The 16,295-nt window shown below is 39.0% G+C and overlaps 1 protein-coding gene across 1 annotated transcript in view; it reads left to right on the top strand.

The window, feature by feature from the left end:
• Positions 1-16,295, top strand: part of ptprq (protein tyrosine phosphatase receptor type Q) — a 53,331-nt gene that overhangs the window by 22,423 nt on the left and 14,613 nt on the right. The window contains exons 28-52 of the mRNA XM_030135574.1: positions 1,220-1,694; positions 1,856-2,017; positions 2,131-2,310; positions 2,418-2,525; positions 3,253-3,534; positions 3,628-3,909; positions 4,288-4,408; positions 4,532-4,686; positions 5,218-5,372; positions 5,494-5,665; positions 7,058-7,384; positions 7,464-7,739; positions 8,597-8,748; positions 9,034-9,175; positions 9,742-10,017; positions 10,110-10,481; positions 11,882-11,991; positions 12,238-12,424; positions 12,654-12,892; positions 13,103-13,172; positions 13,365-13,523; positions 13,767-14,055; positions 14,149-14,222; positions 14,334-14,433; positions 14,671-14,799. Of these exons, the coding sequence (XP_029991434.1) occupies positions 1,220-1,694; positions 1,856-2,017; positions 2,131-2,310; positions 2,418-2,525; positions 3,253-3,534; positions 3,628-3,909; positions 4,288-4,408; positions 4,532-4,686; positions 5,218-5,372; positions 5,494-5,665; positions 7,058-7,384; positions 7,464-7,739; positions 8,597-8,748; positions 9,034-9,175; positions 9,742-10,017; positions 10,110-10,481; positions 11,882-11,991; positions 12,238-12,424; positions 12,654-12,892; positions 13,103-13,172; positions 13,365-13,523; positions 13,767-14,055; positions 14,149-14,222; positions 14,334-14,433; positions 14,671-14,799 (4,994 nt within the window). The remainder of the gene's footprint in view (positions 1-1,219; positions 1,695-1,855; positions 2,018-2,130; positions 2,311-2,417; positions 2,526-3,252; positions 3,535-3,627; positions 3,910-4,287; positions 4,409-4,531; positions 4,687-5,217; positions 5,373-5,493; positions 5,666-7,057; positions 7,385-7,463; positions 7,740-8,596; positions 8,749-9,033; positions 9,176-9,741; positions 10,018-10,109; positions 10,482-11,881; positions 11,992-12,237; positions 12,425-12,653; positions 12,893-13,102; positions 13,173-13,364; positions 13,524-13,766; positions 14,056-14,148; positions 14,223-14,333; positions 14,434-14,670; positions 14,800-16,295) is intronic.

Below are 16,295 nucleotides of genomic sequence, written 5' to 3'. Positions count from 1 at the left end.
AAAATTCTGCTACATCCTAAAAATGCTTAACAAATGCTAGATGTTTAGAGATATGTGGTTCTAACAGGGAAGGACATGATGATCTACAATTTGATGCACTGCTTGATTAATTAAAATAGCCAACAGATGTGTTTAGATGAGCTTATACTTAAATGCTGACAGCAGTAAAATGCATCAATAATGTTAATACATATGTGGTAATAAAATACCATTTACTGCACAGTGACTACTTTAATTCTTAATACCAAAGATTTTGAATGTTTTCAAAGTGTTTTATTTGTACATTTATTTTAAGTAAAGGATTTGGATATCACTCCATAGCAAGGATGGACATTTTAATTACCTTTTTGAAATCAAATAATACTGCAAACTTAAGTTGAACAGTCATGATCATCATTAGAATGTGCACTTCACCCAAACAAAATAATAAATATTAAAAAAAAAAAAAAAGACTGACCAAGGAGTGAGTGAACTGCAAGTACACTGTTACAAATAAAGTTGGATTGAAATATGACAAGAGTCTCATGACATGATTGTGACAATGTGATTTATTCTTGATTGATCATCTGTAACTGGGACTCAGTATTTACCTAGTCAAAGGTGATTATTGATTTGTATAAATAGGAATAAACAGTAGTTCTGCATCTCTATGAGGTAAAACATAAATCACCTTGCACCAACCCAAACAGAAACAAGTGGTGCCAGCCCAGGCACAACAAACCCCGCCCCTCACATGTATTATAGCTTATTTTGGCATCGATCCATCTGATGCCGTCATGTCTATGTGTGTGCTGATATCAGCATAGACATAAACTAATTTTGGCCATTATAAGTAAATAGAGGGGGAAAAAAAGACAAAACATTCATAAAGAATTTGATCTTTGACCTACTTTTCCCAAAATGCAGTCCCATCTACTCTGGGTCACTGGCAATTTATAAATCCTATTTGGTATGAACTCAACCAATAGTTTTGCTGCTAAAGTGTCAACAAACAAACAAACCAAACCAAAAACAATACCCCTTGCCTCCCCTTCGGGTGCAGGGTAATTAGTGGGCTCTTTAAAAAAGAGGACAACTGCAATCACTATTTTGACAACTAATCAATTATTTTTACACATCTCTACTCCATTGTGTATTTAATGCAAGCTTTGTGAGTATTTTGGTATTTAGTAAGTGCATTGAATGCATCTGATTTTTCACCTGAATGTCTTTCTTTTAGAATGAGACTACAACTAGTTTGTATGAAGAAGAGTCCTTCCCTCCTGAGAGTCCCGTGAGGCGTAAGAGACATGTCGTACCCAGTCTGACCACATCACCGCCGACCTTTACAGCCACTGTTTCCGATCACACACTGACCAGTGCTGCTCACACTGATGCTCCCCCCACTCTGGACTCTAATCCATCAGTCCACTCGATGGTTCCCGGGACACCCACATCCAATGAAGCTCCCACTTTACACGGCGCCAACACAGATATTCAGACATCAGAGCCTGCAGTTTTCGTGACCTCCGCTTTGTCTCTTACATCTGCATCACCTGCTACACATCCACCATGGCTGACAAGGCGATCTGAGATGGAGGATATGACCTCTGCCTCTTTCACTTTGACAACAGGCCAGCTTCACTTGTCTACACGTGATGCTTCATTAACAGGGCATTATTCAACACGCAGCACTGCAGTCTCTGGCACTACAGGTGACACCCACTTGTCCTGCTTCATTTCTGCTGCTTCACAAAATTTCCTACAACTAATACATCTTTCGGTCTTTGCTTTGTTTAACACTAAAGCTGCCATTCCAGTACTTTCATATCATCTGTGTGAATGTTGTATACATGTATCTGTATTCATGCCACAGGGGTAACAGTGAGAGAAGAGGTGATGGATGTTTTGTCTGAGGAGCTGTCTTATCTGGTGTCAGATCTGAATCCCTTCACCGAGTACACATTCAAAGTTACTGCTTCAACTACTGTGGGAGAGGGTCCTGCTATCAACATCACTGAAAAGACCAGGGAACAAGGTATATTACTTGCAATAATAATTTAAGAAAATATTACCAGCTCGCTACAAAAAAAATGGTTTTGCTTGTATCTTTTTAAGTATTCACCTCATATCATGCTGTACTGTGTTTAGTCCCTAGCTCTGTACTTGATGTGTCCTACCAAAACATCAGCTCCACATCCATTCTTGTCAGCTGGTCCCCCCCTGTCAACCCCAATGGACGGATCACACATTATACAGTCTATGGTCTTAAACTGCACAATAATCAGGCCTTAAAATGGGAAACCAACAGTACAAGCATTTTAATAACAGGTAGAGACAGTGCACAGTAACATTTCCATACCCTTGTTATAATCCTTAAAGTCAATATTGTAGGTGTCTGTTCCTAAATATACTGTCTTTTGTGTTGTTTTGTATAGATTTGGACAAGTACACTGACTATAAGCTGCGTGTTGCCGCCTCCACAGCTGTTGGAGAGAGCGCTTTGTCTGAGGAAGATGACATGTTTGTTTTAACCTTAGAGGACGGTGTGTGTTGAACACAAATTACATTATGAATATGAATAGTGGAAGTATTAGATATGGACTGAATTTACAAATATAATAGCAGCAAATCCGCTGGGTTAAAAAGCACAGTGGAATACACATTTTTAAGTCTGCTTAGTTTGTAGAAAAAAGTAACAGAAAGTGTGTTTGTGGAGTCTTTTATCAGCTGACTGTTTTGACTTATCACTACCTCATGAACAGTGATCGAATGTTTGCAAGAACATTAACTGCAGTACTGGCCTTAAATACAAATTTGAGGTACTTCTACTGTACATGGATATTTCTATACTGTTAAAGCAGCATAAATGCATTGGTCTTAACTTTAATGCATGTATTGGGTAGCAGTAGTAGTCCTCTTCATGTTGGGTAAAATCCAAATGTCCAAAAGTGTTGGTTTTTAACGTTTGTGATAAACAGAGGCAGAATTCTGCTTCTGCATCTTAATCTTACTAAATTCTTTAAAATCCTTTTGGATTAGCTGGAAAATTGTCACAAAACTGAAATCAAGCTTGTCAATCTGGGGTCATTAAAGGTAGATTTTGTGGAGATATATGGATGTCACAAATCAAGCTAACAACGTATGCTGATCTTATAGAATAAGATTCATTGCTGTAAATGAAATCTATTTAAGTAATGGAATTTAATACTTCTTCCACCACTATTCTTACTGTATATAGTGTACTAACTCCCTTGTTTCTCTTTTCCTCAGAGCCCGACTCCCCTCCCACAAACCTCACTGTGATAGACAGCAGCCCCTCCACAATGACTCTGACCTGGTCTCCACCAGAGGAAGCCAATGGGATAATACAGTATTATGAGGTCCTGTATGAGAACGAGTCATATTCTGCTTTGATGAACATGTCATCAAACAAAGTCACTCTTATAAACCTGAAGCCATTTTCTTACTACAACGTTTCTGTGAGGGCGTACACTCGTTATGGCCACGGCAATCAGACATCAGATACTTTATACCTGCTATCTGGAGAGGATGGTGTGTTGACACAAATGCCAACTCCCATAAATATACATAAGATCATCTTTTCTGATTTTATTAAAACTGTCTCCTCCTGTGTTTCCTCTTTAGTCCCAGGCAGTCCTCCCTACAGTCTCACCTATGAGTCGATCAGTCCTAGTGAAGTGAATGTGACCTGGCAGCCTCCTTTGGTGCCTAATGGGATTATTACCAAATACTCCGTGGAGCTGTGGAATTCCACTCACTACTTGAACCTCACCTCAGAAACCAACCACATCCTCATCACGCACCTGAGAAAGTACGCACACTACCGCGTGAAGGTGCAGGCGCACACACGTGTCGGGCCAGGAAACTACAGCAGCGAGCCATTCAATATCACCACGCTGGAGGATGGTGAGAAGGAAGGGAGGGAAAGGAGGAAAGGGGAGGGTTTGTTTTCAGTGATCCAGGAGACTGCAGAATTACATCATGACTGACAAGTTCAAAGGACATCTGATTAAATCTTACTTTCCTTTCCTCCTCAGTTACATCTCTCTGTTACAGCGAATACTAATGATGTTACATCACAGGTATCCCAGGTGAAACACCCATCAGGACTAGAAAGCATAATCAACTGTCTTTTAAACTAACCATTTTTATTTCACTGCAGCATCGCATTCCTTGGTGCTCTCTGAGTTTCTGATGTGGAAATGTTTGTGACACTCAGTCGGCCATTGTGTCCACTCAACTATTTGTAGCATGCAACTCGAAAATCTTTCTCCTGCATCTTAGCTCCAGATACACCACCTCAGTACCTCCAAGCCAGGAAATTGTCAGACTATGAGGTGGAATTGTCATGGCAACCACCACTTGAAGCTAATTCAGACATTCTATACTACATCGTCAGAGTTTGGTGAGTGTTTTTTTTTTTTTTTTTTTTTACTTAATTATCCCTGCTGGACTTCATTCTTAAAAAAAGAAATTGTAAAGATGAAACAGGGCAGAACACAGCATAAATTATTCCTCTCTTTGTTAGGAATGAAACAAATGAGCAGTGGCAGAATGTAACAGAGACGTCAGTGGTTATTAATGTAGACTCAGAGAGTCGCTACAATGCCTCTGTCTCCAGCTGGACCAGAATGGGAGATGGAGGAGTGCTGATATTTATCAGCTTTTCAACTACTGATGCAGGTGCTGAGTCTTTTACTGCTGCTTCAATACTGTTAACATTTCCACACTGAAATATATAGGTCTATGTTCTGTGTTTTGTTGATTTGTGTGCATACATTATACCAAACTTTTCCAACAATGTCTACAGTCAGAGGAATAGGCAATTTTATTCAGTGTGAAGGCCCCTTTTTTGTAGTCACACATTATATCATTGCATTGCTAGCACTCAACATCACTTCCAGCAGTTTCAGTTGAATGAAATGACATAATGTGAATATACATCATTAAATGTAGCATGACTTTCATAATTATAGTTCAGATGTGATCCCTGCTTCAGCTACATCTTACGCCACTTCACGACACCGTCAACTACTATATCTTTAGTTATTATTTTAATTGTGAGACTCAGACAGAAGGCAGAAATTATTGTGAATACTGTGATTAAAGTTTTTCATAATTGTAAAATATTGTTTCTTTTGTGATGTATGGTATAGATATTGTCATTTTCCTTTCTTCATTAATATAAATATTCTCTGTTTCTCTGCTTTACAGAGCCATTTGACCCTCCACAGAATATAACTTTTGCAAACATCACTTACACTTCTGCCACATTGATGTGGTACCCACCCAGTGAACCAAATGGGATTATTGTACACTACACCATTTACTATTCTAACAACTCTAACAATCAAACTGTGAATGAACAGGTGAGACACATACTGTATATAATTTTTCAGTTTTCGGAACAAGTCCATACATATTTTAGGCTGATGCTATTCTGAAAAACCTATTTGTCCATGGGTGAACCGTTTTTTTTATTCTCCATAGAGGGTTCTTGTTGGTGACTTATCAGCTCCTGCCTCTCATAATTCAGCCCTCTCTTATACTTTGACTGGGCTCATGGGGGGAACAGATTACACCCTGTGGATGACATCCAGTACAATACAGGGGGATGGAGGGGTGCAGAGTAAACCTCTAATCCTGTCCACACCTGTGGGAGGTCAGTCGGACACACAGAATATACACACCTTACACACAATGCAATAAATAAATACATGCACATAAAATGCTACATGATTCGTTGCTGAAGGGACAAATCTGCACGCTTTTTTCAAAACTCTTGAACTTAAAAAAAAATTACATAAAAACTCTGATTTGCAGATGTAACTTTCAGCCTCTGAGTAAAAGGAGATAACTGTCAGTCTTGCAAACTGGCTCTATTTTTGTCTGCCTGTGACAGTGTGCCTTGAAGACAACCAGTTTGTGTTTCCTTTTACTCAGCATGACAAAGTTGTTGGTGATTAGAAACAGAAAGATAGTGCAGAATTGTTTTGTTTTTATTTTTACATTTTTTTGCTTTTTTCTGATTTGATGAAACAGTGAAAAATGAAGCTTGATGTGCTGTGAGAAAGTTCATGCTCATGCTACAAATGCATTGTTTCCATGGAAACCAACATTTGCATATACACATATAATATTAATCGGTACTGCACCCTTTCCGGTATTTTCACTGGAACGAGTGAGGTGAACTGATCTATCTGTTTTTATGTGATTTTGAGAAAAATGGTGCAGACACACACTGTAGACTTTGTCACACACATTATGTATTTGTATGTTGTGATTTTTATCTCGTGAACTATTCTCTGTTTCTGAATGATTACTGCTCATACTGACTCTGTATTTCTACCTGTGCTCCAGCTGCTCCACTCTCTGCCAAGCACCGGACCTGCAGGCGACCTTGTCTCTGCACAGCTCAGCCCAGCAGGGGCATATTCCCCTGGGCTCAGACCCCCACACACACCCGGCCCCTCACATCCATTCATTCGGCCTATGGACCTCTCAAGTGTTATCTCCCAGTTTCCCCTTGATCTCTCCTTTTTTCTTCCCTGTGTGCCATGCTGCTTCCTGTCCTATATTCCAAAGGGACAGAATTCATGAACTTTAAGCATATTGGTGAAAGGATGAGTATTTTCTCCTTAACACGTTTTATAGTCAAGTGTGTGTGATTTTCCCATCTGAACACTTTTGTGTTACTTTAAATGGGTTATTCATTTCATTTAATATTGCTCCTGTCTGTTTGCCGTATTATTTTCATTGGATGTGTGTCTGTGTTGTTTTTTATTGTCATGTCATATTTGTGCTATGTGGGCTGTTGATTGTGTTAACTGCAACAATGCTGCTAATGATTATGACGCTGCTTGTGACAGATGATGGCAATAATGATGATGATGAGTTGTGCGCTGATCTGTTTCATTCAAGTGTCAGTGTTTGTATGGTTGATTGATGCCAATATTTACTGCCACATAGAATATTAAACTCACATCAAATGACTCTAGTGTTGTCACCGGTAGATAATGGATGGTAACTCTGCTTTGCTTGTTTTCCTCTTCAGTGCCAAGTGACTCAGTTAGCAACTTGACAGCAGTAATCCACGGCTCCACTGCCATCGTAGTCAGCTGGGACTCTCCTCTTCAGCCAAACGGCCGTCTTACTTACCTGTACAGCTTACAAGAAGCCGGCATCCCCCCAAACACCCACGGACCCAACCAAGGGCCCCCAGCTGTCAACAAAACCATCAATAAGAACACAACAGACAACATTATTCTATTCACCAAGCTCAGGAAATATTTCCCTTACGTGTTCACTGTTACCCCAGCAACTTCTGCTGGTGCTGCCTACAACCACACCAGCACATTGTACCTGAGAACAGATGAAGACAGTGAGTTTTTGTACACAAGTATTCACTTATGAAGCCTGGTCTGTATTTGTTGTCAACATGCAGTTGTGTTTCTCTTTAGTTCCTAGTTCACCTCCATTGCTGGTTTCCGCCAGGAACTTGTCATCCTCCTCCATGGCAGTGGTCTGGCAGCGCCCTCTGGAGGCTAATGGGGAGATAAGAGAATATACCCTCACACTGTCAGGCCCGGGGGGCTCCAACACAACATACACTTCCAACACCTCATATGTCTTCACTAACTTACTTCCATACACAGCTTACAACCTCACTATTACAGCTGCAACGCGCAAAGGCTCTGGGCCTGTTCTACTGCAGCTGCTACGCACTGATGAAGGAGGTGAGTGTGAGTGGAAGAGAACCTTTACTTTTTAAATTCCTCTGATGCGCTACTGATTTAAATCGTTTTTAATCATTATTACCATATTTAAAAGGCAGATAGGCAGTAAAGCAAAACATCACAGATATTACAAAGTAACAGTTAAGCTTTTAAAATGCTTCATAAAAAATAATGTAACTTCGGTTAATTTTCAAACATGTTTTATTAACTAACGGATGATATAGCTGAGTGGTTCTGAAAACAGACAACTATGCCAACATAATAATTATGCTGAATTTCTGGAATAGAAGATGTTCTTGTTTTAGTATGTGGCCACCAGCTGTGTTGTTATATTCAAGTCTTTTAATAAATAAAATGTTTTGCTCAGTAATTTAATAACATATACACATCCTTGCTAAAAAAGTCCTTACCTCAAATTAACTAAGCAAGTAGGTAAGATCCTTTCATTGGATAATTACCACAGTGATTAATGTTTCAGCTGTCAGTTCTTTAACTGAAGCAGTGAGTAGCTTCTCGATTCATAAACAACCATCAGTTAATTAGAGAGCATAAAGATTGGACTGTGTTTCAATGGAGAAGGTCATGCGGTCTTATGAGTCCAGATTGACCCTGTTGATGGACATATCAGGGTTTGAAGAGAGGTAGATGGAGTGATTACCCATCATGCCTAGTACCTACTGTGCGAGCCTGTGGGGGCAGTGTTATGGTTTTCTGTGTGTTTTTCCAATAACTGTATCTGATTACAGTTACATGTATTTTGTGATTAAATTACAGAACCAGTTACTCCTTAACACTGCAGATTGGTAAATGTCTACGAACTGTGTCTGACTCAATCTGCCTCTAACTTTATCTTTCAGGACCTATGTCCCCTCCCCGTAATCTGACTATATATAACCACACAGCCTTTTCGGTTTGGCTGAGCTGGGAGCCCCCTCTGGAGCCCAATGGAGTGGTGACACACTACGGCTTTAGGATCAGAGAGCTCATCACACACACCGTTACACACCAGGTACTGTTAATTTCACACACTGAAAGCTACTCCACAATAACAACAACACACTCACTTATACACACTCCACAGACCCACTAAGTAACAGGACATACTGCCACACATAGCTCTAATTTCACACTCCAAATACAGTTCAGGAGTAACATTATATACACACACACGTTCACATATGTGTGCTGATACAATGCTGTACTATCCCCTCCAGTAATCAGGATTTGATGATTTGATCTCTTATGTGTCATCTCCTGTGTGTGTGTGCGTGTGTGCGTGCGTGTGCGCAAACAGAATTCCTCTGGTCCGTCGACTACAGGGTATCTTGCCGGCTTCAAGCCTCATAGCTCCTATGAGATCAGTGTTTGCAGTTACACCAGAGTGGGCCACGGGAACCAGTTCAGCAGCCCAGTGACCTTCACAACCAATGAGTCAGGTAAATTACACACTGTGTGCAGACACTCCAATTAAACAGCTGCTATATATTGTATCATCATGGGCATTGTAACTTACCTTATGATTATATGTAATTGTGTCCTAAATAACTCACATCCATGGCAGTGTATATTCTCTGACCCTACTCTGAATTGTTTTAATTTGCTTGAATATGTTTTCTAAAATCTACAGTGTATGGACTGTATATTTAGCAGTCTGGTGGCCAACACTGACTAATAACCTATAAAATCACTTTTTCCTATTTCTCTCTCAATCATTTCCTGTTTTCTCCATCAGAGACATAAAATAGCCATATATTTTTAATGTCTAAATTTTATTGAGTAGTTTGTACCTATAACATTATATTATAAGAATTAGTGTTTTTCTTATTTCCCACACTTTATCTACAGTATAATGTTTATTATAAAAATGTAAAAATCCAAGTGTATGTATATTACTTCCTCCTGTTTAATTTCTTTGAAAGCCAGAAGACAAAATTGTCTTTTTTTTGTTCTTTGACTGGACATGGGACAATGGTAACAAAGCACTTCCTTTTTTTGGTTGCAGTATCTGACGCTGTGGGGAACCTGTCCTGTACAGGTGTGAGCTGGGATTCGGTCCAATTGTCTTGGAATCGTCCAGACAACCCTAATGGACAGATCCTTTTTTACGAGATTATATTGGAGATAGACATGCAGTCTAACACACATGAGGCCCAAACTCTAGAGTACACAGTGTCTGGCCTGTCGCCAGAACAGGAATATGCATTCACTGTGGCCGCAGTCAATTCTGCAGGACCTGGAGACAGAGTAAACTGCACTGCTATCACTCTGTCTGAATCAGGTAATCTGTCTTACTGTAATGGGTATCATTCAGGCACAGCACACTGTCAAGTCAGTTCTACTGTTTATGAAAACTTTTCCTTTTCTCAACAGTCCCAGCTGCCCCTCGCTTCCTTGGCATCTCTGAGGTCACATCTAACAATGTGACACTGCAGTGGACTCGGCCACTCTCCATTCCAGGCCTGCTGAAAAAGTACCAAATAATTGCACAGCTGCTTTCAACTGTTTGTGAACCAGACATTCCGACTTCTGGATCGGCAGCCACAGAGGACACACTGTCTTTGGACTGTGTGTCTGCCAATATCGAAGTGCCACTGAATGTGTCAAATAGCACTGAAGAGAGCGCTAATGTCACAGTGCAATCCCTGCTTAAATACAGATACTACAGATTCAAAGTGGCTGCTGTGACCAATGCAGGAGTTGGAGAATACACAAATTGGATTCATGCACGCACTCTAGCAGGAAGTAAGAACAAAACTTTTTCAAGTTGCTATATATTTGCCATATGTTTTATATTTGCCATACAAAAAAGCTGGAGCAAGTTTGATTAGACTGACGTATGGTCTCTAGAATCATGATTGTGAAACCTAAATAATGTGCAGCCCTAGTATCTAGTTTTCCAGTGTTGGGGAAACTACTTTGAAGGCATAGAACTGCAAACCATGCACTTCACACAGGAAATCAATGAACTATAGCAAAGATACTTTATAGTACTTTGTAAAAACAAAGGAAAGTGACATGTTTAGTTTGTCTAAAACTTTTAAGTAAAAACAAACAAACAAAAAAAAAGCAATTAAAAACAAGAAATCAATTACATAACATATGCACCCATCAACAGTCATTAATCACAGAAAAAGTAACAAAATACAATAAATTTAACATAAATGTACACATATATCAACTCATAATACACATTTTGAGAAGGGACAGAAAAGCAAAAGCAAAGGCTTATCTAGTTCGGCCCATTCCTTACTTTCAGTGTCAAATTCTTAACCAAGTAAATTTTCTTCATTGGCTATCACGGTAAAACATATAACAATAAATAATAAATAACTTCATAACTGTCATGTGATATGACATGACATCAAAATTCTTTTTTTAAAAAAGGGCAGAAAATGTCAGTCGTCAATAATTACTGTCAAATGTCATTTAAGTTCAAATGCTGTTTTTTTTTTTTCCTGAATGGAAACTGAATAAATCAGAGGGTAATTTGTGGTTTTAAATAATAATTTCTTGTCAGAACATGACAGTATTTTAGAAATCAAGAGGACAATTGTAATGTTAAAATTTCAACATGTAGAACTGAGGCATTTGGTAAGTGTTTTAAATGACAATGTAAACCAAATTAACCCCGAAGACAAAATAAAAATGTGCATTGTAATGACAACAATATGAAACTATATTACATCATTTGTTATTCCCTTTTTTAGCCCAGTCCCTGTTAGCAATCAACACCATGCAGTTTGTCTCATTAGTGTGTATTGCACACTATTCAGAAAAAGAAGCTATAGGTCTAGTTCCAACAGAGAAACAATGATAAAATTCTTTCCTGTACAATTTGTACATAAAAACATACAGAAAAAGTACTTTAAACCGTAGTTCACTACACCCCACCACCGGTTTGTCATTTGTGTTGTACAAGGAAATGATGTATTCACATACCATTGCAAATGCATTATTGTTTCTCAAGAATGAATAATATAACTTGAGAAGTTGAAATTGTGTTTAGATGTGTGTTCACTTCTAGGTAGCTCTATTAGTGAATTAAAAAACTGTTTATACAGTATTTTAACAGAATTAACAGATATGGTTAATAGCGCATCATGAGTCCTCCAGCTGTGTGTTTGTGTTGTCTCCTCCCTCAGACCCTGATGCTCCTCCCCGTGGCCTCAATGTGACTCGCAGCTCAAACAGCCTTCGCATTGCGTGGGATGCACCAGCTGTTCTGTCTGGACCCACATCATATCTTGTGCAGGTCATGTCATTTACACCCTAGTTTCATTCATATGCATATATGAACAGGTCACTGGTTAATTTAAAACAGATGTTATCTGAACAAACAAACATTTTGCATTGGGGTTCATTAGAGTTTTCTGGATCAGCAGTAAAATAAGAGGAGGTTAATTTGTGGCATAGAAACACTGCAACAGATCTGAAATGACTCCAGCTGTGGTCACACAAATATGTGTTAAAAGTCTCCATGAACTTTGCTGTTTTTTAGGTGGAAGGTCCTGATCTGAACTACTCAACAGTCCGGGCTCCAGAAGAGACTACGACTGTTGTTGTAACTAATCTGATTGCTTTCACCACTTACTTTGTGACTGTCATCGCCTTCACTGGTCCTGTGGAGCTTGCTGCAACAGAGGGAAAGGCCATCGGGCCTATTATGTATCAAACCATGGAGGAGGGTATGTGTAAGTTTACATTGTGTAGAGGCTTTACAGGAGCTGTACACATGATATAGTATCGTGGTGTAGTGTTGTATAGCATAGCATAGCATAGCATAGAATAGAATAGAATAAAATAGAATAGAATAGAATAGTGTAGCGTAGCATAGGATAGTATAGGATAGGATAGTATAGGATAGTATCATTGATTGTTGTTTTTTTTTCAGTATTGTTTCTGCTTTGTCATTAGAGCCCAAAGATCCCCCCAAGAATGTGACGGTATCAGTTGTCCCAGAGGCGGTGAACCGTGTGAGGGTCACTTTCTCCCCACCAGAGGAGCCCAATGGAAACATCACAGCTTACTTTGTGTACATCTACGAGGGGGAAAGGATGGTCAGAAATATAAGCATTAATACCAACAGTAGTGAAAAAAATAAGCTGACTGCAGTTATAGATGGCCTAAAGGGAGGACACAAATACAGTATACAGGCAAGGAGCACACACATATTACACACACACACACACACACACTTTGCCACATTTTTCACACCACAGGAGCTGTTAAAGGAGAGCAGTCAGTCTTTTCAGCATGTCAAAACCTGTGTGAGATTGTTGTTATTCGTGGCGACATTTGCTTTTCTTAAAATATTTGTTTCATTTGTTCTTCTTTCTTCTTTTATTCTTTCTGTCTGATTCAAGATCTCAGCAAAGAATGGGGCTGGAAGGAGCCCACCCAGCCCTCATGTCCAAATAACTACAGGGATCACAGGTAGATCAAAGTACTTCTGGTTCATTTAACTTCTGCACTGTGCTACTTTCTGTCTCGTTCTATCAGATTCAAGACATAGAATTGCCATTTTACAGTTATTACTTAACACAGAGTATCCAATCACACATACTGTTTTCACATAAAAACCTGGGTGTGCATACTCTTCCATGTTCACATGTGCGTGTGTTTCAGCCCCGGCCAAGCCAACCCGAAGACCCCAGGCAATGCTGGGCCATGGAGGGGTTGCTATGGTAACCTCCAGGAGTATCACCATCCAAATGCCTGCCTGTTTCTATAGTGACGACAATGGACCAATCACAAAAATTCAGGTCATCGTGGCCGAGTCAGAGGGTATGACTCTTCAAAAACATTGACAGTCATCATTTTGAGTTGAATGCACCCAGTTTTTGGTTTTGTTTGTGTTTTAAGCCTGAAGAGAAATGTTTTTCTTGGGGTATAGCTTTATTTCAATATGCTGTTTCAAGTGCATAGAACGTCAAAATACAAGCAAAAGCTGAAGGGTTTGATGTCAGCAGAAATTTTACTCATAGCATGTGGTGTTCATTTGTTCTCTATTTTCCAATCCTGATACAGTGAAGGACAATGAGAACATAACCAACTGGAAGACTGCATTTCTTGGTCGTCCTACCCCTTACCTGACTGACAAGGGCTTCCCTAACCCACCATGTTCTGAAAACATGATGTCAAATATGGACACACAGAGTAGAAATGGTCGCAGTTTGCTTCGGCACAACCGTCAATTGGCGCAACATAATCACACTATCCCTGAGAAGTATGAAATCGGAGCGAATGACAGCTGTATGGATGAGAACAACACTGATACTTACTGCAATGGTCGTCTGAAACCCAACACTTTTTATGTGTGAGTACGCCACACAGTTCAACCACTTATATTTGATTTCCTCCGGAGCTTTGTTTTTATGCTCACACTTGGCTGTTGTTCCATATTTAACAGGTTTAAGTTCAGAGCCACTAACATCAATGGCCAGTACACAGATTCTGATTACTCTGAGCAAATCAAAACTGCAGGTATTTATATTGATCCTTGTGGAAAAGTACATCAAATCATAACCTATACAGCCTACAATTTTCTCCGCTCTTCTTTTTGTGTATAATGTTTTTCTGTCTGTGTTTTTGCAGTTAATGGGCTGTTAACCAGAGACAACCAGATCATTATGGGTGTTCTCCTCTCCTTCTTCTTGGCAGTGTTGCTTATTATGATCATCTGCTGCTCAGTCAAGTAAGATGGCAAAAAAATTCATGTATTTATTTATCCACAACTAAACGTTGCACTGATGACAACTGTATCAAGTGTTAACACACAAAAACATACCCCATTTGCAGACACCTGTGTATACAATTTGTATCTGCCTTTTAACCTGGATTTAGTTTTTTTTTTTCTTGAGTTGCTTTTGTTTTTATCTTCACCTGTTATCAACCAATGTGTTCGGCTGATGTGCACACCATGAAATATCAGGCTCCATCGGCGCAAGAAGGAGGGTGAGACTTACTCACCTAGAGAAGCAGAGATCATAGAAACCAAATGCAAACTGGATCAACTCATCGCTGTGGCAGATCTGGATCTGAAGCAGGATAAACTCAACCGGTTAGTCGTTATATCTCCACTCTGTTTTATTTCAATCTAAAAGTATTGTTTTATCAAGTGTAATAACAGCAGCTGAAGCTCAGTATTCCCAACTTGACTTTATGGCTTTATTTATCTGCTCAAGACAAGATTTTAAATGTAAGTCAACAAGACAAGAATCTCCTTCCTGCAGCCAACTTGATCTGTGTTCCTGTCAACACAAAACCTTCTAGTGTTGTTGAGTTTGTGCAGACACTAAAATAGAAGCAGAAGTAGTACGAAACAACACAGCAGTATTATGGCTTTATTGTTTATCTTCAGTTCTCTGTAGAACAGATAATTCAAGCTGTTTGCATTTCTCTAACCATCTCTGCAGCAAATCCAGTGTCTTGTCTTTTGTTTTTCTTTTTCTGTGCCAAAAAAGTGCATGAACAATCAGTGCTGCAAGCTGCTCTTCACTAGCAAGGTGTAGTTTTGCATCAGGAAGAGAAACAAAGTCAAATTTAGCATTTAGTTTTGATATATCGAGGTAACTGTGGACCAAGAAGAAGTTAGAAAGCAAAGAAAAGACTAGCTCTTCATATACACCAGTGGTTCTCAAACTTTTTACAGTGGAGTACCCCCTGAAATATGCTTTTTAAGTCAAGTACTCCCAACTCTCGCGTTAGCATTTTTGACTGAAAAGAATTTGGCAAAATTTGTTCCTGTGCCAAAGGTGTCTGTTTTTATTTTCAAAACTTTGTAAACAAACAACATATATTTAACTGTAATATATATATATATGTATATATATATATATATATATATATATATATATATATATATATATATATATATATATATAAAAATAGCACATTTTTTAAAGTAAATTTTGTGTGCAAAGTATAAACTGAAAAGTGCCCTCTTTCATTGATAAGAAAAATGTATAGATTGGTCATTAATTAATAAATGAACCTTTCATCAACTAAAAATAATTACTCAGCTACTCAAACTCATTTTCAAAAATTCATTCATTCATTATCTGAACCTGCTTTATCCTCACTAGGGTCGCGGGAGCCTGTCCCAGCTCCTTTACAGTGAAGGTGTCTGTGGACATGTCACCAGTTCATCACAGGGATGACATATAGAAACACACAATCACTCTCACATTCACACCTATGGGCAATTTAGATTAACCCATTAACCTATCAGTGCATGTCTTTGGATGGTGGAATGAAGCCGGAGTACCCGGAGAGAACCCACGCAGACACGGGGAGAGCATGAAAACTCCACACAGAAAGGTCCCACCCCCATTGACTGGTGTTGGCATCGAACCCAGGACCTTCTTGCTCTGAGGCACAAATGCTGTCTACTGCACCACCATGCATTTTGAATAATAGAAAATAGAAATGTTCTTAAAATGTTGCCAAAGCTTAAACAAGATGATTGACAATAAAACTATCATATAAATGTATTTATTGTGTTTTATATTTCAGCATTAATTCTCATTATTTATTTTGTATTCAGTACACAATGGT

The sequence above is a fragment of the Sphaeramia orbicularis genome, chromosome 6 (genome assembly GCF_902148855.1).
Source record: "Sphaeramia orbicularis chromosome 6, fSphaOr1.1, whole genome shotgun sequence".
Taxonomy (NCBI): Eukaryota; Metazoa; Chordata; class Actinopteri; order Kurtiformes; family Apogonidae; genus Sphaeramia; species Sphaeramia orbicularis.
Note: the sequence above shows the minus strand (reverse complement) of the source record. Positions and strands in the feature narration are given on the sequence as shown.